This window comes from Triturus cristatus, chromosome 7 (assembly GCF_964204655.1).
Source record: "Triturus cristatus chromosome 7, aTriCri1.1, whole genome shotgun sequence".
Taxonomy (NCBI): Eukaryota; Metazoa; Chordata; class Amphibia; order Caudata; family Salamandridae; genus Triturus; species Triturus cristatus.
Window position 1 is genome coordinate 1,383,383,123 of NC_140590.1, and position 27,825 is coordinate 1,383,410,947.

At 40.5% G+C, this 27,825-nt stretch overlaps 1 protein-coding gene across 1 annotated transcript in view; it reads right to left on the reverse strand.

The window, feature by feature from the left end:
• GGT7 (gamma-glutamyltransferase 7) overlaps positions 1–27,825 on the reverse strand; it is a 278,286-nt gene that overhangs the window by 84,018 nt on the left and 166,443 nt on the right. Inside the window, exons 8-9 of the mRNA XM_085619105.1 lie at positions 25,996–26,083; positions 5,310–5,437 (exon numbers count right to left, since the gene is read on the reverse strand). Of these exons, the coding sequence (XP_085475231.1) occupies positions 5,310–5,437; positions 25,996–26,083 (216 nt within the window). The remainder of the gene's footprint in view (positions 1–5,309; positions 5,438–25,995; positions 26,084–27,825) is intronic.

Consider the following 27,825-nt stretch of genomic DNA (forward strand, 5'->3'; position numbering starts at 1 on the left):
CAATGAAACATTTTCTTGCACAGAGGGGTGCCCTATTTGAGGACCATAGTAACATGTTAGCCAACATGGTTGAGTTCTGTCTTACCAATAATGTGTTTCTCTTTGAGAATTCTTTATATCAACAACAACGAGGTGTAGCTATGGGGGCCAGTTTCTCTCCCAGCTATGCATGTTTGCATATGGGCTGGTGGGAGGAACTGGTCCTGACACAACGACACTCCATGCAACTTAGTAACAACATAGTGAAATGGGTCAGATTTATTGATGACCTTTTTATAATTTGGAGAGGTAGCACCTCTGATGCTATTTTATTTGTGGATAGTCTCAATCAGAACAGCCTAAATTTAAAGTTTACAGCAGATATCAGCTCAATGTCAGTCAACTTTTTAGACGTGCAGGTCTATATCAAGGAGGGCCAGATCCACACTACACTACATAGAAAATCAACAGCTGGCAATTCAACACTTCATGCCAGCAGTGCACACCCGCAGCACCTCATACAGAGTATCCCTTATGGGGAGATGCTGCGCCTCAAGCGCATTTGTAGTGACCACATGGATCTTATACAGGAACAGGTCGCCAGTAAAAGCAGATTTCTGGCAAGAGGATACTCGAGAAAGGTTATTGACAGAGCAATTCAAAAAACTAATGAACTTGATAGAGCAACCCTTTTACAAACAAAAGGAGTAGCCAAGGGAACTGAGGATCAATTTAGATTTATCCTGAACTACAGCAAACAGGGCAGAACCCTTAGAAATCTAATCAACAAAAACTGGCCTATAGTGTTGGGGGACCCCATCGTAGGCCATTTACTCCCTAAAAGAGCGTCAATAACCTTCAGCAGAGCGCCATCTATGAGGGATGCATTAGTCAGAAATGACTTGGAAAATCAGACTCAAGTCACCTGGCTAAGCCAAAGAAAGGGGTTCTATCGATGTAAATCGTGCAAAGCATGTCAACAGGGCGTTAACACAACTGCCTTCAAGACACCTTTTACTAAAGAAGAAATCCCGATCACTAAATACCTAACCTGCAAAACAGATCATGCCATTTATGTGCTGGAGTGCCCCTGTGGACTAAGGTATGTAGGTAGTACTATTCTACAAGGACACAAGAGGGTACTCCATATATATATAATAAAGGGAGTATCACGGAAAAAATATACATACAATTATTCATAGAAAGAGCACATTTAATTACCCTTTCAAAATTATCAAATAATCAAGATAGAATACATCTGGCGTCATTTACAGTATATCACAAGGAAACAGGCGTTTATACAAAGAAAGATACAGACACATATATCACATACCATCAATACAATATATAACAACAAACAATTAACCCAAACAAAAACATTTTTTTGAGAGTGTCCCCTTACGAGGTATCAGGCGGACCACTCGGAGGTAGTCAGGAAATCACAGCCCGTGTTTGACCGAAAACTGTATGGAGAAACGGTGCTCTGATCACTGCCGAAGGAAAAGTTATGAAGCGCGATTAAGTTTCTACTAGAACATTTCCATCGATTGCTAGTGAGCCTATTTTGGATTTGAATCTGGAAGATACATTTGCCATTTAACCCCTGTCCTGAAGAGGCCTGAAGTTTACTTTGGCTGAAACGTGGTCACGTCGACAGATATTGGATGGAGGAGTCACTTTAGTTTCAGTGATTTACAGACTGTCGCTGGGACACATGTAACAAAGTTCGGGTTATATTTGCCCTCATTGCTTGTGTTCCCCACTGTTTAGTTTGACTACCTCCGAGTGGTCCGCCTGATACCTCGTAAGGGGACACTCTCAAAAAAATGTTTTTGTTTGGGTTAATTGTTTGTTGTTATATATTGTATTGATGGTATGTGATATATGTGTCTGTATCTTTCTTTGTATAAACGCCTGTTTCCTTGTGATATACTGTAAATGACGCCAGATGTATTCTATCTTGATTATTTGATAATTTTGAAAGGGTAATTAAATGTGCTCTTTCTATGAATAATTGTATGTATATTTTTTCCGTGATACTCCCTTTACTATATATATATATTGTCCCTTATACCCAGGTATCATAGGGTGATTTGGGTATAGCCCTGTTGTTCTTGACAAGAGGGTACTCCAGCACCTTAGGGCAATTAAGAACTCTGACCCAGCATATCCTGTCGCCAGACACTTTGAGGACCGTCATAAGTCCGATCCCACTCTGTTAAAATATTTTTTGATCGACAATATTCCACACAAAAAAAGAGGGGGAGATAGGGTCAGAGCGCTCAGACAATTAGAAACCAGATATATCCTTAATCTGGATACTAAGCACCCCAATGGCCTCAACCAAACCGAAGATCTATACACGTGTTTGTGAATCTCTGCCAACAACATCTTTTGTCATAGCCAAATCGGGGTAAAATCTGAATAAGCAGCTTTATGTCCAATAATCGAAGTTCTTGGGAAACATTAGACCAATTCAAGGAAAACTGAGATCTACAAGATAACTAATAAGATGGAATATTATGTCCATATTCTATATTTCCTTATGCTGTTTTTGCATATTTGCACTTCTCAAATAACCACACTTACACATCGGGTTCTTCTTTTTTAGACCAAGTAAAAAATCATTTTTTGAATTTGGGGATGAAATGCACACACAGCACTAAGCACTTTAGGAAAGAAAGGGATTTTCATTTGTTTTTCTTCTCCCCACGCACACTTACCCTACATGCAAACAAGACAATTAGAGGTTGTTTTAATAGTGATCAGGACCCTTTTTTTGATTTCACCATAGTGTCTAAAACATAAATAATCTACTTAGACACTTTGCTACCTGGTATTTATACCTGGACGAATTGGTGGCACTTATATATACAGATGTACACATACACGCAAATGAGCATGGCCATAAAGGGAGAAAGGTTTTTTTCTTGACACAGCAGCAATATTTATGCTTTTAGCTTATTTATGTATTTAAATGAGATTGATTTTTTAAATTTGTCTGACTGTGTCTAAATCATAATGTAAAAACCGGCCACACCAGTATGTACATCGAATTGACAAGGTAGATATTTTAGCATTGTTGCAACAATTTTAACAATTTGCTATTTTGCACATCCAATGTGACAATTTGAAAATGTATAAAACTCACATGTGAAATTTCCTCGATGTCTATGATCGAACTGAACCTCATTGGCATGTCCCCTTTAAATGAATTGTAAAAAAATGTAAAAAAACGCAATTTAAGACACCGCAAGATGTGTAGCGCGTCATGTGATCAAGGTCCTTCCGGGACCGAAACGCGTCATGTCGATCGTGTGAGCTGAGGCTGAATAAAAACTTTTAATGGCGTAATGGATTTTGTGGTCCGCACTCTGATTTTGAGGCAGTAGATATCACGGCTGCTTTTGGAGACGTAGCGCGATATATGTGTGTATATACATATATCTATAAGGATATGATATTTTGAGATATTGCAAAGGAATTCTAGAGAAAAAAACTATTATTCAAATTGTGAACTGGTGCCACGTGTGTTGTTAGGTAAACAGAATATTTGAATGTCTTTGTACTTTGTCTACAATGCCAGTGAGATCAATACAGTACAGGGCGTGCATATCACAGAAAGAAAAAACTGACAATCACTTGCCAATATGTTCCAGATTCATAGCTTCACATGTTTGGCATTCTGCTGTCAGTAAGTGTCAACTGTGGGTATTAGCACCATGCAAGATGGATATGTTGGCATGCCCATGCTCATTTTCTATTAAATCCAAGTGCATCCCCACACCCGTTCCTTGCATTTCAACTAAAAGGTGCTCTGTTAAAATGATGGCGCACATATGTACGGTTATTGGTAAATGGTCCTGCAGAATACACCCAGACAGATTTACAGATGTTGGAAAACCATTGCAAAACAGGGTTGAGTTAAGTGCCAGTTTGATCCTTGGTTTTCAATGGCTCGATGTACACTTTGTTTTTGTGGTTTTTTTAACATGTCTTTTTGAATCTTAATGTGGTTGGATTAGCCACTCTAACATAGTGAGTTTTGCCATGGGGTACTTTTTTTTTTACATGTACAACAGCCATTCAATGGTAGGTAAGCCATCAGTAGTAATGGTGTTGTAGAGGGGAGAGTGTCAGAAGGGGCAAAAGGGCCTCATCACAGTTGTGATCTAGGGAGAAATTGTGGTTGTAGGATGAGTAACAGAGGCTAAACACAATTTCTAGGTGGTAAAGTGTAATGGTATGTATAAGTGCTTGATGCAGAAATATAGCCTGTACTTTGCAAACTTTATGCAGCTTAAGTTCAACTTGAAAGGAACTCACGTGTCCTACAGCAAGCTTTCAACTCTATGTCAGCGATACAAAGGAAAGTGTAATAACATAAATATAATAAAGCCAGACCCAAATGTTAAAGTGGAACAGATCTTCTATATGAGGGGGTCTAATGTACAAATTGTCAATAAGGGCAAATATACTACTAAGCATTTCCACCCAGATTGGTGTGACTAGCACATATGCCTGCTTCAATATGCAGATGACAGTTTTGTTGTCTAACACAACTTCCGGCTTACAGAGAGCTCTAGGGAGTTACAACTGACTACATAATCTGAAATAAGGTTTAACAAAAAAACCAAAATGTTGATATTTGGGTGATGACATTGTAAATTTCATTAAATGTTGCTTTAATCTGAGGAAGGCACCTGTGGGATTTTCTAAACAAGTTATTTTGAATTTTATAAACAACCAAACTATGAAGCAGCCCATATTCTGTTAGATACCATGATTCAGCTACAGGTCACAAATTTGTGGAAGAATATTCTATCATACTTTGCCTTCAAGATGGCTCTTACGAAACTAGTAAAGGTGGTTTTCATATGACCCAGATTGAGAAAACGGTACTAGATTAGCTGCTAGCAGATATATTGGTTATTCTCAGAAGGGTGTGATCCTTCAATTAGATCGTTAAGAGCCTTATTGAAATCTGTGAGACATACATTTAATTGGTTTAATTTCAGTTATTTTTTTTTTAAATATGGTATGATTCTCAGAGCTGTGAAATGCAGGTGCTGTTGTTTATGTGGTACATTTACAGAGAATGGAAACAAAATGTTACATATTTGTCAGGGATTGATCATAGAGAGACATAGATGGCTACAAATACATTCTGTAGGTAACAAATTAGATTTATTCTTAAGATATGTTTATTTTGTAATGTTTTAAGTACTCATGCACATAAATTGTTACAGTTTGAGCTATACGCAGGGTGCACTTGCGTGACCAAGATTTATTTGGTTTTATGAACACTATTTATTAATTCTCTACTTCACCTCTGTCATCCAGTGCAAAGCGTTTTCCCGGGATGCTTGGCTTGTCAAATTAAACCCCTCCAGGATGTTGAGGGCTGTGATGAGTGCTGCGCCAACATGTGGAGGTGGTGGAGTAAATACAAGATGACCTGAAAGAGCAGTAGAGAAAGGGGGAAAAAAAACAAGTTAGAACCCTAACCCAACAACAAAAAGTTTGGATCATCAATCCTCCTTCTTTATACTGGACTATGTACTCCCAGATGTGCACTGCATGGAATAAGTATTATTGTTTGCGCATTTGCACGTTTCCTTCTGGGTTGTTAAAAAAAATCACCAAGTGTGATCAATCATATGTATGTTTACTAATGCTTGGTATATATATGATGACAAATCACCTAATCTTCAAAAGCTTCTTCCACTGGAGAAATGGAAATTGAGCCTAACAAATAATAGTGAGACAGTAAGGAACTATTGGAAGCTCCACAGAGGTTTCTTCAAAAATAAGGTCTTCAAAGTTCAGTCAAATGGTTAACAAGTGTCTGTTTTCCCTCAACTAGTTTCACATTGATGTAAGAAGTCATTGATAACCCCAAGCCCCCAGAAAAATAAGCTGCCTACATTTGCGTTTGCAGTTCATTGCATCTGAAGTGTTTTGGATCCTTTCCCACCACCCAGTCCAGTTAATTATACAACCCGGCCCCCTTTTATAGATTAGTTTCATCCAGTAGCCATTATGTCCTGCTTTGGGAACTTTGGGCAAAATATGGTTTGCATATAAGCAGAAGTGATTAGGTCTTTTAAGTCCAGTGCTTGTGTCTTTCCACTCATGAGACTAAAAATATGTGATTGAGCATGCTAGGATTTATGCATAGCGTACACACACAAATAAATAATTTGCATTGTAATTGAAGGTACGAAGAGTTTTCCCACTTTGTAGACCATTTGAAATCTGATGCTAAAATTAACCACATCAAATAGGTCATTCAAGCTGTGCACTTCAATATCATCATACCATTGCACAATTTTTCAATAAAATTGAATTGAAAAATATGTACACACAGGTCTGTAAAATCAATAACCTATTAACTGCCTCAGCAAAGACATCTGAAAGTGGTATTTAGAATGTACTGGGACTTTCTAATCAGAATGCCTTGTAATACAATTACTGCCTCCTGTTTTTGCTTGTAATTCCTAAAAAGACTAAATTATGGAACCTAATATAAGTATTAGAGTATGATGGTACACATTAGGCACCAATTTACTCGAGTGAGACCAAATTACACGCTGCCCTGGAGTTGCTCCAATATGGGAAAGCCCCATGACCTAATGGTTTCCCCATCAAGAGGTTTAAGATACCTGCACTACAAAGTCTGTGTACATGCGGGAGATGATTGGGAAGCAAGTTATGACTACTGTGCAGGCTTCTGTCTTGCCAGTGGCAGTAATCTGTGAAATTCCTAAATCTGGCTGTCCAGCCTACTTAGCTCCTTGCCTATTATTAGTCAATCTCTTCAATTAAATACTGAAGCCAACGTTCTCGCAAAGGTGCTAGTGAATCAACTGCACTGGGTTAATGAATCTCCTGGGTCATAATGGGTTTATACTGGCCAATCAACACACACAACATGGGTGCCTCCATAATGTACTGGCTCATCGACTAGAAGTTTCTCCTGATTTAGTTCCATTAGAGTACTTGATACTTAAGAGTGGGACTCTATATTTGTGGTGCGGTAGAAAAAGTGTTAAGCTTCTCTGTGAGCAATTGAGTGTCAGGGTCATGCAAACGGATTCCTGGCTCACACATTCCCCATCCTGAGTGGTACTAATTGCAGACTTTACTCAATACTAAACAAAAAGCCAAAACACTAGATCTGGGATTGACCAACCTACTCATACAGAAAAGATTCAAATGCAGGATTCAAAGTGGAAGATCAATTAGAGTATTAGGAGTTGAGCTCAGAAACTCAATGCCCAGATCTGATAAATCAACCAAATCTGGCAATGTTCAAGAAACAACTTAAGACAAAGTCTCTTCAAAGAGACCATTCCATCTCAAAACCACAGAAACTCCCTATGTATAAAAAGTACACAGTCCTTCCAAGTGCGTTTTAACCCACACTGAACATCAGATCTGAAAATTCATATGAGATCACTATTTCTCAACAGTTTAGGCCTTTCCATTATCAGTGACTAATATTGGTTGACTCAAGAACTGCCTTCAAACAGTCATCATTGTTGCTATGTGGGTGTTTGTCAGAAGTTATCAATTTACGTAAGATTTAAATATATGTGTCAAGTGTTACAAGTGCAGTGGAGGGATTGAGAGGACTGTGGTGGGGGAGAGAAAGGTATATATACACATATGCTTAGCAAAGCTGTCTGACTGCCTCATAGTTGTATCACGGAGGATCAGAGTTGCTTCCATTCTTGGTGGACAAGTCTCCTGGGTAGGTAAAGGTCATCAGAAAATATGTTGTGGGGTAGGTGATGGATGAAGTGTGCTTTTCCTACTCAAGCACTTTTCAGCACTCTCTTTCTCTTTTTCACTTACTGAACTTATCTTTTGCAGATGTTTTCGATCCTGTCTTCCATGCCTCCTGGTATGTGCATACCCTGTTTGTGAATAAAAACCATCAATCCATTACGACCCCACCTAGCTTTTTTCTGAGCCTCTGGTGTTTTGCAACTTGTCTAAAAGGCATCTAGTAAAACAGCACGTGGGTCCGGGCAGGGGATGCAGGGACCAGCACAGCTAGGCCCAGTCCAACCCCTTCTATGGCACGGGGAGCATGGAAGCACGCAAAAACGCCTCTCCTGGCCTCCAAGTCTTCTCATAACCTTGCCTCCGATGCTGTGGTGGAGCTCCCACTTACCACCAAAAAGGAACAGAAATGGAGCCGGTATTTGTCCTGGAAAAGAGATAGGCATTCAGATTTTGACCGAGTAAAGCCAGGTCAGTATGTTATTCCCCACTCAATGAATAATAACTCTTTAAAGCCAGATGTAGGTAGGAGGGTATTGGCCAGAAATGTTAATTCTGGCCAATTTGTACCCTAGCTGGCTAAACAAGTGCTAAGGCGCTAAGTGGCCAGCTTGTTCCCAGGGTATTTGATATTCCCATTTTTAACTTCATCCCAAAACACAAGCACTTTGCTGCATTCCCATGTGTGGTAATAATTGCATGAGACTTTATTGCACTTTCAGCATAAATCTAATGCCCACTTACTAATCGTCTTTACTCCAAATGGAATGTGATAAACTGTGTACATTATGTTGTATTCTAATTGGTGCTCTACTTCTTTGCATTTGAGAGGCCAGGGATTCCATTCATTGTTCACCACTATATATGAAACTCAGATATTTCTCCCTGCCCCTATATTTGTTACACATTATTGCTTATTTATGTATTAATGATTAATTACTTTTGATATTTATAAAGTGTGCACTGCTTAAGAGTAAGGGTAAGATCCTTTTAAAGCTTGGTAGATTTAAATTTATCAAAGATTTGTAAGAACAGTGATACACTGCAAACAGCAGGGCCGGCTTTACGGCGGTGCGACCGGTGCCACCGCACCGGGTGCTGACTTCCTGGGGGCGCCGTGTTTGAAAGTTTATTATGCTTTTGAAGCACCTGCTGCAGCGTTTGTTTCCCCCAGCAATTACCAGGCCTCACATAAATGTCAAGATAACTTGTGTGATTAATTATCTTCCTGGAGAGAGATCAGCATTTTGTATAGCTGAGGTTTTGACTTAGGTGAAGTTAGTGCAGACGGTTAATATGCCTGCTGCAAAGAATGTGTACCAAGTGGATTACAGAGTGCCTATGATGTAAACAGATCAGCAGGTTACCGCTTTAACCCCTTGCGTGCGGGTTTATTTCTCCCGCTGTGCGGGAGAAATAAACGGCATTCGCGAACACGACGGCTCCCGGCCGTCGTGCGCACACGCCCACCGTAATGCACGACAACCGGGAGACGTCGTGCGCACTCAAGGGGTTAAAAAGAGGCATCCACTTGTTATTTGCCATTTAGAACTTAAAGTCCTAATATAGAATAGTGACCTATTAACTTTCATCCTAGAACCGTATACACACTGCAAAGTATACATTATTAGAACATTGATTAATGTTGCAAAAAGGGTTCATTTGGCTAGAAATCGATTATTATTAAAGAAAACTCCCAACTATGCTGTTTCGTTTTCGACTCTTTGTGCTTCTCCACACCAAGCACTCTTAAACTATACTGCCTACCAGTATGGATGACATGTGACTCCTACACTTTTAGTCCTTTGGCTTAAGTAACATTTCCTATACACTGATTTACACACGTATGATTGATTGTCTCTGTGTAATGTGCGTGTGATGCAAAGTGCTCGGACACCCTACACTGATATGAGTGGCGCTATATAACTAATTCATTGCATCTGAGAGAGTGTGGTTATGGAGACTTGGTCACTGTTAAAGGGTGCTAGTGAGAGAATCCGTGGTGGAGGTGGTCATTGGTGGGGGCGCCAACAAACATTGTTGCACGGGCGCCACCAGTACTAATGCCGGCCCTGGCAAACAGATACTAAAGGATGGCTTGCCAAGACTGTCTTGCCATTCCCAGTTCTAGAATACAAAGAGTTCTCAGGAAGATCCCTTCATTTCTTTCAGCATCTACTACACTGTGAACTGACACACAAGTGAAAAACAGCAATAAAGGCTTAGCATAAGTTCTGTTTACTCATTCTAAATCAGTTATACTCTTTATACTTCCTCTTCACTACAATCCAAGTCTCCCCATGAGTCTAAAGCATCCACATAACAGCAACAATAGCATGTCTTGAATCGAGGAGCAACACATTCAATCAATGGGTGCTTGAGGGTGATGAAATCTAACGTAAGTCATTTTATCTTGCCAAAAGTGAATCATGGCTCTCGAAGTCCAAACTATATCAAGTTCCAAGATATTGGAAAACAAGTACAGGTGGCATGGCTTGTTGATCCGTGGACAGACACACAGACAGACATGCCCACACGCACACTCTTCGAACACTGGTAAAGAAATGTATTATGTATAACTGACCTCAGTGCGTCTGAGCTCCATCACTACATCACAGTGCTCTTCTGTCTCCCGCCACTACAGATCACGTTAAGATGGTGATTTGTACGATATTAGGTACTAACCTTTCTAACTCAAGTATGTTTAAAAAACTAAAGAATGGGACTTAAAGCACCAAACAGCAACCTCTGGCTGTACTGAGCTCAATTACATAATAACCTTCTTGTAGGATTTGATTAAAAACATACACTCCAAATCATTTAGGAGACTATTAGGTATCTTAAACAAAGTCATATTTCTATGAGGTAGTTCATTATCAAGAGAGGGAAAAGGTGTATTATTGATGCCTTTCCGGTCTTAAGAAACTTCTGGACAAATTTCTCTAAAATCCTGCAGAAGGCTCTTTCAAAACAGTGGGCTACCTCAGAAGGAGGCAGTAAATCATCTAAGGCAGGAAGGGAATCTATAAGCTTTAAAGGCTTATGCAGTTAGGAGTACTACTAGATGCTGGCTTCTCATGATAATGTGTGTATAAATGGAAGACAACTAGGGACAGCTGGGGATGACAAGTTCTACCCCTAGCAAAGCTCTTTACCTTAGGGGTCAGGAAAGCAGTAGAAAAAACCCTCTAGCAACCTGGTTTACCATAGCAATTTCAAATGCTTGCCCTTCTCTTAATCTCTCAGAAGCACAGAGAAGGTCACTGTAGGTATATACGGGGAAAATAGGAGGTGAAATAGCAGTGCAATTTTAAATGAGAGGAACGTGCTAAACGTGGCTAAGAAGACGAAAGTCAAATAAATCCACCTGGGCATTTCAGATGCAGGGTGATTTAAAAATATATAATTTAGAAGAATATATTAGACAATTAGGAAATATAGAACATAAGCACCTCTTTACATGCAAAATGTGTACGATGTGAGAGATGTAAAATTAAAGCATGCAGTAATTTTGTCATCGGGGAACACTGACAAGCAATTATTGATATTAGCAGAGAGAAGGAAGGGTTTTAAATGCCTAATGCATGCCTGGTCAGTCTTAGTACATTTCTGGGCAGACGTCTTTTAACGGCTGTAGAGGGCTATCAAAATCAAATCGAAGACTCTTCACTGTGACTTTACTAGGGATATTTGACTAAATAGGAGTGTTGGTTGGTAATTAAGAGAGGGATAATGCACAGCAATTTACTTTTATTGGAAATCGGCATAAGAAAGAGAGGAGTGAACTATGGCTGGACGATACTATCAAGTAAGCGTACGTTAAAAGACTTTGCATTAATTACAGGCACACTCTATTTTTAAGCGATCATTTAGGTAGTGGTAGACAACCACTGACCGTCCACTGTGTTGGAGGCAGTACCTCTGCCAAAGCTGCGGTAGCGAAACCCCCAATCCTAAACAAGTCCACCTTTAATGCAGACATTTTTCACCCGGAAGCAGCTCCTGATATTACTTGAGCAACTTCTGGAGCAACACAATCAGGAATGGCAGGTCTTCCATTCTATGCCAATCTGTCTTCACGTAGGTTATCCCTGCCAGTGCACCCCAAGAGTCCCTTAGGTGCCATGAGGTTTCTCACAGTGAATGGGGAAGTGGGGTACATTTAGAGTTTTTATGTCCTGGACCACATTGTCATAAGTGACACGGCAGTCCCAAACGCATAGGATGTCAATGACCACGGTACGATATAGACTTCCTTTGTTAGGCAGCTGACCAATGGACACAATTTCGATTTCCACAGGAATTAGATCTGTTACCGGATGTTCTCAGTGGCTGACCCAGTGAAGACTCTGCTGTTGGCAACACTACTTTCTATGGCACTGTAAATGAGGTTGGAAAGGGTAAAGAGGGCAGTTGAGACATCCACAGTTTTTGGGGGATGCTCCATTATCGCTGACCTCTATATAAGGCCCTTTTGCTGCTTTCTGTAGTTGTACTGCTGAATGAAGTAGAGGTTACTGATATGAAAACAAAACTGTTTGGTATTTCTATCTTCACCTCTAGTCCCATTAAATGCTTGGTTAAAGCTTTTGAGTTTTTCCCTGCGCTCCTTCCAGTGCCCAAAGTGCATAGATAAAAAATAATTGCTATTGTCTAGTTTATTTTATTATCCGATTGTGTACAATAAATGTAATAATGAAAAGAGAAATGGCATAGTCTAAAGGGAGGATTTAGATTTTGTGAACTTGGAATATTAATTCACACAAAAGGCTTCGAAATAAGGAAAGAAATGGGCAGAGCATTCAAGTCTTAAGACAAAATATAGAAGGTCAATTCAAGACTATGAGTAATCTGGCATTCAAAATGAAGAAGAGGTGGACACATTTGTTCATGCATTTCTGAGTTTGAAATGAGCTTCAGCTATCATGTGTTATGTTCAGATTTGGTGGACCAGTAGATCGCAGACGTAATAAGGCAATATGAAGCAGGATGCTCAACTGAAGAGAGCACAGAGAGCACACGGTGAAAGGTATATAGTGACAAAAGATGGGTAGGGTAAAATCTACAAATTGGCTTCTTTAGAAACAAAGTATGCATATACCCTTTTATTAGTGCACCCCATAGTCGTGCTATCCCACCACAATTCTTGTGATCAATAGATACTAAAGGGTTATCAAATAAAAAGTTACGGATTTAAGTAACTATATTTATGGTGATACTCTTTCTTCAGATTCCTTCTTTGATTCCTCACCTTAGGAGTATCACCAGATGCCAGACTGGATCTGGAAATTCTCCCTCAAGCAATAACTCTCCAGCACCACCAGGTGGTGCCATGTGACTCAAAGCACAGCTCCACCCATCAATAAATTGATGACACTACTCTATATATGTTGATGTCTGGCACAGTGCCGTCAATTCTGTACATTCTTCCCATGCTTTTTTCCATGGCCAACTAAGGTGTGTTAAGAGCAACTAAATACAGTTCGGAGACCGTAAACAATTAAAGAACAAGAATGAACCATTATATTCCTTGCAAACTTATTTAAACCTTTAAACATCACAGACGGGGAGGATGACTAGCAATGAAAATCTGCGTGAAGATAGCCTTTGTCTAAAATATCGTTACCAAGTCACTTTATTTTCTAATCAACTCAAATTTCTGCAGACTTTTTACCTTATGAATGAGTCCCAAAGCAGTACCAGTTTAGAGGCAGGTCTGACTAGTGTTGTTTAATCCAGAAAATTAAGTACCAAGTCCCAAGCAACGTATCCATCAATGCGCATGAGCCACAGTAATCTTTGGCAAAGATATATAAAGAAGACACTATGGCCTCAGCCTCCCGGCAGATGCTAGTCACAGGGACATCCCTCGCGTGAAATGTAGAAGCTGCTATGGCCCTTGTTACTTCATAAATGTCAGACAGTGGGTCCCTGTTAGGCAAGGCATAAAATTCCTTATTGGTAAGAGAATACCAAGGCAAAATAGCACACATCATCACTTTTTTGTCTTTCTAGGCTGTAATGAAACCTGACCGTTTGCCTGCATAGTAGGAAACCGGTAATTAAGGATCTGCTGTATCGATAACTTTACATAATTTCTAAAAATAGCAACTTTTAAGGAATCGAAAACCCATTGCCTTGCAACCTCTGTACTTAGACCTAAGTCGCATGTTAATTTATGACAAGAATTCACTGCTGGTCCTAACGAATCGCTACTTTGAGTTTTGCAAAATAAATCACTATTTATCAAATTCGCCAGCATTTTAATGTCTTTCACCAGCCTGTGGCTTAAGGTGACTCCGGTGGTGGTAGTTAAAATAACTTTGCTGTGCTTCATGTCTTCAACAGAGATGGGAATGCATTGTACCCCAGTGCCCAACACCAGCTGTGAGCGCAGGGACATTTTCAATGAAAATGTGTGGATCATCTGCAATGATATGGGGATATTAGCATATGAGAAAAAAACTTCAAAGGCATTACATACCTGAAATCATGACCTCCCTGCAACAACAGACCACCATGTCAGAACAGCTAATATCAGGAGATGTAACAGCTACAGCACATGTAAGTGGTACAAGCTGAACTTAACCTCTTCAGTGCCCCGCCCTTTCCCCGCCCTGTGCCAGGCGTTGCATTAGCGGGCGGGGTTCATGACGAGATAGTCTCGTCATGGGCACAGCGCAACCGCGCTCCATGACGAGACCATCTCGTCATTGGCACTGAAGGGGTTAATATGCTTTTCCACATAAATGTTACACTTTTTTTTATGCATGTTTTAGTAATAGACACACATTTGACACCTATAATTAACAGTTTGAACAGTTATTTTAATTAAAGAGGACACCTTTTTAAATCATTTTATATAAATAAAAGCGAGTTTGTAATTACAGATTTACACTGCTTAAGATTTGCAATTTGCAAGTCATCTTTTTGTGAAGAGATAAATATTGAATTTTATCCTATCTAAATTATCAGTTTACTAGAAAATGCAGGAGATAAGAGAACTAAATAAGACACTGGTATGTGCACATAATGTACTGAGGACTACACAACTCATAGAGCCATATTTGTCTATGTATCTGATATAAATCACAGATAATTATTAACTAGATTCAGACTGCACCAGATTAATTGTCTTCTGGGTCATCCAAAGGGTTGGAATCTGATGGAAAATCTGGGGCCATGCAATAGTGATATTTTGTTAATTCAGGACACTATGCACTTTATGTTTTGTGGGCACCATAATGCATTGCGTAAAAAAATTATAAAACCTTGATTGAAATAGATGAAATTCACTCAGGTGAGACCTGCACTGATGTACTTACGAATGCTACCTAATGAATTTGTGTTTTAATGTTGTTTCATTTTTATCGGGTGCCGTTAGACTAAGATCAATGATGGGTAATTAATAAAAAAAAGAACATCTGTGGGATTGGAACTCAGTGGATGCTTGGTGCTTTTAAAATGTCTCATTGTCTATGTATTTTCCATAAGACATGGTGTCGCAATTGGTTTAAGTAATGAGGTGCTCTTTTTATATGCCTATTTATGAAGCCTGTTGTATGTAATTTTATTAGTTTTTAAATCTTTTATGGTTTTTATTAACCAAATAAAGATGTGCTTCACTACTAGAAAAATGCATTGAAAACCAAGCCAATGGTGATTGGGAGTTTTGAGCTGTGGCAGGGTATGTCGCCAATTGCAGTTATAGGGAGCGTCTTCTCAATTTTGATAGAAAATTCATAGCATGTTGTCCTTTAGAGAAGTTAGCATGACAAGTATAAAGATAAAACAGAACCAATACATGTCTTATTTATTGAGTTGGACTAGAAAGTTAGTGAAAAAAATATTCTTGTATGTTCCCTTATCGATCACCATTTCTCAAAAGTAATGGACTTTGTTAGAATGGATATTAATATATCTTATAGATTTATCATAGATTGAATATATATGGGTGAAACAGATCACCGACTGTGAATGGAGTGCCACATTTAAAGTTGTAAAGGTTTCCCATAGATATATAATATAGTTTGTAGAGGTTTTACAAGTTCATACCATTTAAGCTAACAGGATAGTTTGGGTAGGGAACTGTTGCCACTGTAGCATCTAATCTGCAGGGGGTCTACATTCCTGCAAGGTCGACTCAGTCTTTGGCCCTTTGAAGTTAATAAATTGAGTCCCATTATTTGGGTAAAAATAACACCTGTTGATTGCAGTGCTTAGACAAGACAGGAGTATGCCAACACGCCCTATATATATTGGGCCTGATGCTCAAAAGAGGCTGAGCGTAGTGCACTTTTTTCCACCGCAGTTCAACAAGTCTCCCTTTTGGTAGTGAGAGGGATGGTGAAAGCCCCGGCAGTGCAAAGGGACTGTATGCAAAAATCACAAACCAACCTCATAATTAAGATTAACTGGCACGGAATCTAGCTATTAGAATACTGGGATGTGGATCTGCTGTGCCATGCAGACCTCGGTTCCAGCGTTTGCAAGTATTCACAATTATCTGCAAATCTATTCCTGTCCTATCAATAATAGCCTGGTGGTCACTTTGATTTTTGGAACTTTTGATTAGAACCCATTTTGACTGGAAGGGAAGCACAAACATCCACTAACTTTGCACTGTGGCTTCGATTCTACTTTGCACTACTTTTTTGCATTGTGAAATGAGACTTTGCATTTTTAAAGTAGTCTGTACTGACTGTGAACACAAAGATTTTGGTACATTAGTGCTGTCGCTCCTCCTCCTCCTCCTTGGATGGATGAAAATTTGAAAAGACAGATGGGAGGGTGGTAGACTGGCCATTATGAAAGGCGAATACCACCTTTGGCAAAAAGAATGGATTTCCACACCTGGTCCCTCACAAATAGCCAACTGGCTGAGAAACGTGTCCCAGATCTGTCTGACACGAAGGTCCATTCAATGGCAATTGTGGTTATCCTCTGCAGGCATGCCTGGACAGGCTGTACTGGATTCTGTGGTGACGTCTAGGCTGCCATAACAGATATGCCCTTTGACATGGAGAGACTCTTCTTCAAAAAAACAGACTACACTTTGAAGTGGAAACACAAGCTAGAGTGAGCTTGCTGTATCTAGCCTCCCCAGCCAAGCAGTTCCACAAGCATTATTGTAACTCTCGAGTTTTCTCCTGGGAGCATCCTTCTCTTCAGCGTGAACCCTCACTGCTGGTTCAGACATAACAATTCTTCAACAACTTCGAAGGAAAGGTGGATCTAGGGGATGCCAGAAGCAACAGAAGCCGGTAACCCACCCCCCCGCTCTTCACTAAGTTCTGCATCAAAGTAAGTCTGATTTGCTCACCCTTCACCATAACCTTCTGATCGAAAGAAAGGTCTCTTATTTTTTGGGCCAGTTTAGAGTCGATCACAATGGATCACTCACTGGGTGCTCCCGCTGGTCCGTAAAGGTTACACCCTCCCCTTCCTATCCACTTTTCCAGAGAGCCAGCCTTAAACCGAGAAGGGCATTCTAGCTCATGCCTTGATTTTGGAGGCAGACATTCTTTCCTTGCTGCAAAAGGAAAGGGGCACAATATTCTACTTCTTTAACTCATGAATCTTTCGTTTGTGAGGAAAAATTCAAAATGATTCCTGTGATTAAAGTTTTTCCTGCACTTAATACTCAGGAGTGGATGGTGTAAACAGATCTCCAGAGAGGCTTATTTCCATCTGCTGATACTCCCTGCTCACGAACTTCAGTTGTTACATTACTGGATATTACATCAGAATCCACTAATTCCCAAAAAGGTAAATACATTTTTAATTATAGATAATTATTACATTTTTAAACTTGTAATATATTTAATGTAATTTCATTTTAATATATATTTTTAAATCAATGTATTTAATATACTGTTGTTTTAAATTACCCATGTAATTCATTTTTTCTATATTAAAAATTAATTTAATATATTGTCATTTTAATTTACCCACTCTGACCCTTAAACCCCCTTACTACCTCTCAACTATATCCCTAAATACCCCTTAACATCCTTAAACAATACATTCCCTGGAAACCCAAGAACTCCTCACTACCCCTAAACACTACCCAACCCTAAAAATCCCAAACTAACTTAAATTTACACATCGCTAAATCCTAAAAAAAAAAAACATACTGTGCCTTAACACTTGGGGGTCTATTAGCATGGCAGTCAGAAAATCACTCCGACCGCCATGGTAGCGGGAAAACACCGCCCGCTAGGACCGCGGCATAACCGCCGGTCCAATTAGTATGCTCTGCAGTCGAAATCCGACCACGGCAGTGCGATCGCGGCATTTAACATTGTGGCGGTTGCTGCTGCCAGCAGCACCGCTGCGATGTCCAAAACAGCATGTTCAGCATATCCCTGCACTGCGTGGCAGGCACTGCACAGTGCCTGCCACCTGGTACAGGGACATGTCCCAGTGCACCCACGCCCCCCCCAAACACATTGGGGGCCCACAATGGGCCCCTGGAGACATTCTCTGCATGCCTTTCCATGGTGGTTCCACCTCCGTGGAAAGGCTGGCTACCGCCTGCATCATAATCATGCCGGCGGAGCCTGACCCTGTACTGGCCCCATTTTAGTGGTCCAGCTCCGCCCGCCAGGCAAGCGTGCGGACTGCTACCGGCGAAAAAGTGGCGGGCGGTAAATCTCACCGCCGCATTCGGCACCGCCATGCTAATGGGACCCCTTAATCTTAACACCAGAACTATGCAATAAAATATACATTTTAAAAACAAAAATGTATTTATATTTTGAAATAATATCCATATTTTTATTAATATCTGTACTTTAAACATTAATTACCTTAAAAGGAATTACTTAAATATTTTTAATCTTCAAATTAATTATATGTTAATTAAATGTAATACACTCTTACATATTGAAGACAACCTTTACAACATATGTGATTAAACGTTTATCTATCTATGTATATATATATATATATATATATATATATATATATATATATATATATATATATATATATATATATATAAATATATACACATATAACAATAATAATAATTAGTCTAATATTTTTAATAAACAGTATCGCTTTGAGTAGGATGGGGAAGAGATAGTTATCAGAGATCAGCAACACCATCTCTCTAAATATTCTCAGCAGCAGTAAGACTGTTTACTCAAGGAGAGGAGAACTTCTCCTTCTGATAGTGTTTTTACAAGAAAATCCTTTGAAGAATTCCTCCCTGTTAGGAAACTTACCTGAGGGAGAGGACCATTTGTGAGTGTCCGAATGGGCCAGATGCAGAAACATTTTGACTTTCTGCTTCCTGAATGCAATCCAATGCATAAATAAGCAAGTGTCACAAGCCAAACAATTGTGATCAGACCCAGACACCACATACATATGTCATAGGGATGTGACAGGGAATTGTGCAGATACCTTTTTTCGCTGTCATTCTTGACTCTTTGGCCGAGGACGGACCATCGCTCAAGCAACGCCGGCCCCTGCCCCGGTGAGGGCGTGCCGAGTCTTCCCCGAGTCTTCTCTGTTTTCCTGTGCTATGCTGTGCGGAGCGCGAGGAGGTGCGAGGCGGAGCCGGGAGCCGACGCGGTATCACTTGCAGGCAGTGTGCGGAGCCTCTAGCTCTCCGTGGCTTGGGAGACGCAAGGCAGTGGAAACGTGAGAGCAGAGACGGGACTGCCGCTTCGACGTAGTGCGGTAAGGGGGAGGAGGGTAACAATTTCGGCATACTAGTGATTGCTGGGTCTTGAATGTGCGGCGGCCCAGGATTTGTGTTATTCAGGGCAGCGGAGGCACTTGCGGAGTGCCGGCGAGTCCATTGTCACTTTCATGACCAGTTATCTGGTCACGGGCCGAACTACTGGAGGGGTAGACCACATGGTACATCCCACCAAGAAACAAAGCCCCTCACTACCTTAAGGCAATATTTCTATACTAAAACAGACCTAGGTACCGAGTTTAAAGATGATACAGAAAGAAGCTATTTAGTGGCTAGCCCTGTAACTTTCAGTAATAAGCCAACTATATTAACTAAATTAAGGTATGACATTGTCCCCTACCCCATGGAGTCAGCTACGCAGTAAACTGGACATTTTGTGAAAAAAGGAATTCAGCCCATTGAGGGGGTCTATTAAAGTCAAACAAATCAGTACCTGGAGCCTCTACAGAGATTCCTCTGGGCAATAGATATAAATTAAGATCACATACCTTTTTGGGAGGAGAACTCTCGGTGCAACAATCTAAACAACCTTGTCAAGTTAGACACCCCAGTAATCAATCTTAAACATAGGAAGCCTCTTAATAAATCTGGGAAATCTACTACTGTGAAGGGTAGGAAGAAAACTAAGAACCAAGTCTCCACTAAAGTGACCCCCTCACTTAGGTCATACTTTATGGCTAATACCCAGGGTAATACGAAATCTGCAAGACAGACTACGTCAGTGTCAGGTGAATTTTTTAAGTTAAATCCTGCCATCCCTCTTTCTAATCGATGTTCTCCACTAAGTGGGGTGGCCACTATGGCCTCTATGGCAGAGGGTGGCTGTCAAGATGAGCTAGGAGATACATCCCCAGTGCCAACAGCACAGAGTCCGGACACACCACATGGGATGTTAAGGCAGCTATCGGTGGAGATTGGAGTCCACTTCTCCACCTCTGAAACAAATCTGAAGAAGATTCAAGACACCTGCACTAGCTTAGAGGAAAATCTGTTGGCACTGACGCATCGGATGGAGACTCTTGAAAATAAAGTAGGGGAACTGGGTCTGGAGGTAAAAGATAATTCTCATAAAATGCTTAGATTGAAAGAAAGAGAGCTGGACATGACGGAGAGATTGGAGAGACTCGAAAATATTTTGAGAAGTAACAACATCAGGATCTTAGACTTGAAAGAAGGTTTGAAAGAGGATAATTTAAAAGCCAATGTTATTGATATTTTGACTAAAGCTTTTCCCCAGGTTGCTGCAGCCCATGTTTGGGAAACCGAGAACCAGCGAGTCCATAGGGATCCCTTTAAGCTGAACCCTGACTGAAAAAAACAGATGAAAATATTAGTATACACCCAATCCTATCTTCTTAAAGAGCAACTATTGGGGGCGGCCCTTAAACTTAAGTCTATTCAGGTTCAAGATGCCTCCTTTAGAATACGGTCTGACATTTCTCGGGAGGACAGGAGATGGGATCTGGGTAAGCAGATGGACGCATTAAGGGATCAGGGAGCTTAAGTTCAGCTACAATTTCCTGCCTTTCTAAAAGTTGTATGGGCTAACAAGATGTATAACTTTAGGTTTCCGGAGGAAGTAGATAACTTCTTGGCACAAACCAAATCTAGCTTATAGCTTATAGATTAAGGGAATTAGGGAATTCAGCATCTATTGTTATTTTTGTTTTTCTACGTTGGAGGCTGGAGGGCTCCGGCTCGAAAAGGCAATATCTTATTGCCAAGGGGTAGTCAGGGAGGGTTCCCGTGGGTGGGTTGGGGGAGTTTGGGGGGTAGTGAGGGTTTTCACGTTTGTTGGTGGGGAGTATTGGAGAGAAAAAAAAAAGAAGACGTAATAGTAATCTCATGTGACATAATAACCTCCAGAACCTGTAGAAGAGGGTGGAGTCAAGATAATAGTGGGTGATAGACCTACTTAGGGAGTGAATCGGTATCTTTAATTTTTAAGTTGGAATGTTAATGGTTTAAGAGTTAAAGGAAGACAGCGCCTGATTCTTCTATACTTAAAAAATAGTTCAGCTAGGATCCTTATGATCCAGGAGACCCATCTTTTACAATCAGAATGCAAGGTACTATTTGGAAAACAAAGATGGGTTGATAAGATCATAGCTTCAGACCAGCAATGTTGTTCGAAGGGGGTCGCCATTATACTTAAAGCGAATTCAGGAGTTGAGTTCATCAAGTCACAGATAGACAATAGAGGATGTTGGGTTATTGCTGAAATTAAGTGTCAGGAGTCTAAGTACACGCTAGCTAGGTAGTATGGGCCCAATGAGGATGATACTACATCACTGAACAATCTTTGTCTTGCCCTGGCCGACTATGAGGCTCCTCTGATATTGGGAGGAGATTTTAATGTGCTTCTAAATAACAAGTTAGATAGGTCCTCCCCTCAAACTCAGATAGCAGTTCCGCGTGTTAAAGCCTACCTGTTGACTATACTAAAAAATGTTAACCTCTGTGATGTATGGCGGAAAAAAATGGGAGAGTAGGGAGTACTCCAATAATAGTAAGAAGAACTCACAATATTCCAGAATTGACTACATATTTATGGAGCACTCAGATCTACATAAAGTTAGTTTAATTGAATATCTGCCCATACATTTATCCGATCATGGTGCTATAGCTCTTAACCTGGAATTTCCTCCTGAGCCCACCCTGAGGAGATGGACTCTAAATAGGAGATTTCTTTTGCAACCTTCAACTCCTGGGTATTTGAAGTTTGAAACAGCTATTTTTTTAAAGATAACCTGGGGTCTGCCTCCCTGTATACTGTCTGGGATACCTTTAAGGCCTGGCTGAGGGGGATACTAAAAGGGGCTGTTTTGGGATGGGCTAGCCCCGAGAGGAAAGAACTGGCCGACTTAGAACTACAGATAGCAGGGGCAGAAGCAGACTTAAAGGCTAGCCGTCCCTCTGGAACAGAGAACGATAACTTAATAAAGAGGGTTGGGGAACTCCAGCTGAAGTTCCGACTCAAGTCTGAAGAGATCTTACTCCATAAATGGGAGGCAAGCAAAATGAGGGACTTTGACCAAGGGGAGAACTGCGGTAAGCTCCTTGCTATGAAGAGCAGGGTTGATAGAGCTCATAATTATATTAATAAGATTAAAGTTGGTACACAAATCACAGAGGATAAAGGGAATATAGAACAGGCTTTTGCGCAATTTTTCCAGGAGCTATATCGAGAAGACCTTCAGGGTGTAGTGGAACACATTGATAGGTGGCTTAATGAGAAACAGCTTCTAAAAATAACCGAGGCTAGTCAAGAAATTCTCTCACTAGAAATATCAGGGAGTGAGATACTATCAGTTTTAGATAAAGCTAAAAGAGGGAAAGCGGCTGGTCCTGATGCGATCCCGATTGAGATTTATTCCGTATTGAGGGAGGAAATGATCCCGGTCTGGCTGAAACTGTATAATGAGATCTTAGATGGTACATCCCCTCTACCTGACTCTTGGAGCGATGCAGTTATTACTTTGATTCTGAAGCCCGGAAAGGATCCAACCCAGTGCCAGTCATACCGGCCAATTTCATTATTAAATGTCGATTATAAGGTCTTTGCTGGGATTTTAAACAATCGGCTTTGTAAGATCATAGGCCCAATAATTCATGAGGATCAAATGGGTTTTCTTCCGGGCAGGCAGATGTCGGAACTGGTATATACTCTAATCGGGGCGGTCGATCTGGCGTCATCACAGGGTCTCCCTCTTTCAATCATTACTATTGACGCAGCCAAAGCCTTCGACCGTGTGAATTGGCATTTCCTGGATAGGACCTTGAAGGTTTTTGGCTTCGCCGACGGTTTCAGGGAGGTCCTTAAAAAAATATATAAATCACCCCGGGCTCGTATTCTGGTCAATGGCAGCCTTTCTCCTGTTGTTAATATAGGGCGTGGTACTAGGCAGGGCTGCCCTTTGTCCCCCATCCTGTTTGATTTGTACATAGAACCTCTAGGTCAGAGTTTAAGATTAAATAAGAAGATTGCTCCCTTTGAAGTAAATGGGTTTGTGAGGAAACTAGCGTTATATGCGGATGATTTTATTTTATTATCCTCTAATGTGGATATTACACACCCGGAGCTTCTTGTTGAAGCTCAGATTTTGGGAAAATTATCTGGCTATGAAATAAACAACGACAAAACTGAGATTATGGCATGGAACATCATTGATCGGGAGGGGATCTTCGCTAGGGAGCTTAGATACCTTGGAGTTACAATAACTCAGGACCTTAGAGAAATCCCAAAAATTCATTTAGATAGAGTGTCGAAAGAGGTTGATGTCCTATTAAAAAGATGGCAGAATATCCCACTCTCCCAGTACGGCCGGGTTAACCTGATTAAGATGTGTGTCCTTCCGAAATACACCCATCTCTTTAACAATATTCCACTAGAATTTGTAAAAGCGGATATTCTTAAAATTCAGGGCAAGATGTCTTCTTTCATCTGGGCAGGTAAAGGGATCAGGCTGTCTTGGATAAAACTCAGGCACAAATTAACACAAGGGGGTATGGGTTTACCAGATCTTCAGCTGTACTGTTGGGCCTGCCAATTAAAAAACTGTAGAATGTTACTGCTTACTCCATATGACTCGCTGATTGGCAGTATGTTTAAAGCTAAGCTAGTCTGTGTGGCGGAGTCAGGATTTATGTATAAATTAGGATCCCCAAAGTTTAAAAAAAAAAGTAATCTGAAGAAGTTGCGTATGGCGGCCACCTATGATTGGACTGTCGAGTCTGCTTGAGACTTTCTTACTATAGCGATTGGGCCCCCGTGTGGGGCTCTCCTGGAACACCAGAGTGTCTACTTGATGCCCTAGCTCAGCCATTAAAAGAGGCTGGAGTCTCACACTGGAACAACGTCGTAATGGGTAATAAATGTCATCTTTAGGACTTTTGGAGTCACATTACGAGTGGAGATCTGTCTAGGTTTAAGTTCTATCAGCTCTCATCTTGGTGTAACAGTCAACGTTGGTCCCTCTTGGAAGATAAACCCATGGAAAACGAACTACAAGATTTGGCCCGAGGAAGAAAGAAAAGACTCAATGGTATAACCATCTCCTGGATGCAGTAGATAGAAAGATGGAAAAGCCATACCGGGTCTGGGAGAACTACTTGCCGAGTAAAGAGCTGAAAGATTTATGGCAAGTATCTGTACATATTCTTTACCCACTGATTAAATCTGCTGCACTCAGAAGAAACCACTTTTTCACACTACAATAGGATATACTGGTCCCCTCTTAAAATATCCAAAATAAAGGGCGGTGGAGAAGCCAGCTGTCTGAGATGTGGGCTCCAGAATGCAGATGATGCTTACGTATTTGCTTCCTGTCCCAAGATACAAGAATTCTGAAGAAGCGTGGGTAAGACTATCTCTAGGGTCCTGGGTACCGCTGTGGAGGTAAGCCCATCTCTTATTTTATTCGGCATTGTATTTACGCCGGGAGGGGTACGAGACCCGGTTGGGTTGCGTCATAAACTGATGTTTTATTTGATTTTATTGGCTAGGAGAGAGATTTGTAAATTCTGGCGCCAGATGGTACCTCCTACTTGGAATGCCTGGTGGAATTCTGTAAGATATTTTAGAGCTTTAGATCAGAGGGTAAATGTATATAGAGAAAGTCCAGATGCTGGGCTATTTTGGAACTTGTTGGATGATCCATCTTTTGATTAGACCAGATTAGATCAAGGTATAGGATAAGTTCCAATGATTAAAACCTCTGGGTCAGCTCAGGTTGTGTGCAACGGGCGCTCCCCGTAAAGAACACCAGCTGAGATCGGTACCACCAAGTTATATGCACCAGAGGTGGACCAGGTCGAGAGGTTGCTGTAGCTACGGAGATCATATGAGGGAAACAAAAAAAACATTGCGTCTCCTAGTAGCACTGAAGGACTATTACTTGGGGAAAACTTTCCATCCTGGCAACTGGATTCTTAAGGTGAATAATCTGCAGGAAGAAATATCAATCAAAGCAATTATTTAGACATCTAGTGAGGGCTAATGACCCAATTGCATGCAGGAGGAGGTCCCCTATGGGAGCCCTCACAAAGAATGTACTTGTGTTTTTGTAGGTTGCTTGCCCAGGAATATAAAAGAAGTCCAATGTATGAGAAATCAACAAAATGGAAAAATAATCTTTTAATGGTGCTGATTGCACACTGACGTGGGAATGTTCATGTGACATATTACAACCCATCTCTTTGCTTACTAATGCTGTTAAAAAGAGATGTTTCCTTTAGACTAGTGAAGGGTGCTTAATGTTCAGGTTTGTATGGGAACAGTGACACAGATTTCTACGTTAGTTGGTTGCCTGCAGGCATAGTCAGAATTTTAATCATTGACTTAGGGTGTAAGACAAATGGGTCAGCAGACCACCGAATACAGAGTTTCAGCTAGGAAGAAATACAGTTGCACAAGTTACTGTTATGCGATGTGTGTCACCTTTGCAACACCGTAAAAAACATTTGCTAAGTAATCACTTGCTGTCACTCAGAGGGGATCACACTGTAGTTACCTTGAAACACTCCTTGGATCGGTTTTTCCACCCGGGCACTGTAATTGCTAAAGTCTTCCTCAGACATGACCCCTCCATATTCATGAATCTGTTGTGAACAGGGAACACAGTCAAACCATAATAGAGACATTCTGAACCTTATGACAAGGGTGCTGGATATAAAAGTTTAGGTGAGGTTCAACAGAGTAACATAGCAGATGCACTTGCTGCATGTTGTAAATGCTATTGTGAGCATCTATACTAACTGGAGTAAAAGATGGAGACCCAACTTTGCATAGCACTAGGTGACATCTTAAACAAAAACAGGTTAACAATAGTATATTCATAGTTGGTGCTCCAGGCAGTATTGCTGTGTTGGCACACACTTCTAGGAAGCATGGAGTTTGTGAAACACTGATCCTAGAGGCACAGGCTCTAGGAGCATATCTAGTGTTCTAAAAATATGCCAATTAGTTCAAAATGCACCTTTGTCATCCTACTGAATCAAGGAAGGGCAGAACTGGCTGTCAAATGTTGTCCCAGCTGCAGAGATGCATAGCTGCAAGGGGACATCCATTGAATGACTTCATAGCATCTCATAACCCAACAGACATTAAATAAACCAAATTTGTTGAAAGCTTATTGATAGAGATTGTTAGTGATACAGGTCTGGGTAAAGAAACCTCTCTAGTTTCAAACTCACAGAATGGCCAATTTCATTGCCCCCTCTACTCATAAAAGAGTACTGCAGTCCACATGAGACTCTTGGACAAAAAAAAATTCATAGAAGTGAAAGATAAGTCCCAATCCTAAAATTCATTACTAATTTTAATTTACTCCTTGCATTGATTGCTTTTCCCCCTCGTATCCAATCAGGTGTTTCTGTAGATTTCCTCTTTCCTCTGCCTATCACTTAATCTCTGCTGACATGTTCCAATGACTCTGAAAGCTTATTTCATTACTACTGCTGCCTATCTTGTGTCTGGTCCCACTATATTTCACCTCTCCAGAATTTAAGACATGACAAATATTGATGTCTCTTAATTTACTTGAAACAAGAAAGTCCTCATAAAAAATGTCATATTTAATACCTAATTTCCACAAGAAAAACGACAATTTACAGACCACACTAAATATCTTACCTCAGGGTAATGTACTTACACCTGCAATTACTGACACATACTCTATTGTCAGAAGCACTTTAGACCCCATACCCTGACTTCTGGGAAGAACTTCACACTAACATGCAAGAAGGAAACGACCAACTGGATGAAGTTGCTCTAAAGACGTGTCTAAAAGAAAACAATACAAATGAGCTTGTCCAGTCCTACAGCAGCAACTGACATTAACGGTACTGCAGTAGAGAGACACCTATGTATTGGCTCTCTAATTCTCTTGCTTGCTGAAGTCACAAGAGGACATTTCAAGGGAACCTGAATGTCATTATCCAACTAACAAAAGTCTTTGCCACAGAACTGCCAAAGTATGTTGTCACATCTATATAGAAAATTCCCACTATACTTGAACATTGTAAGATAAAACTGCAATTCAATTATATGTTTGACCTAATCTTTAAAATGCTAGATCTGAACACAGCCAACATCAGCCTGCCATTTATTTTCATGGTAACTAATGGTAGCCTTCAGAAATTATGTCAGCCTTGCGTTCTGAAAATAAGTTTATGAGAATCAAATAACCACATCAGCTAGCACCATCAAGCAATGGACAATCCTGAAAGGCGTCAAATGTATTTAGCGAAACAAAAACAACTCCACACTCTTCTTCACAAATTGCAGTGATTCACACCTAATGAAGGAAGGTTATCAAGAAACATTCTCTGCATTCATGGAA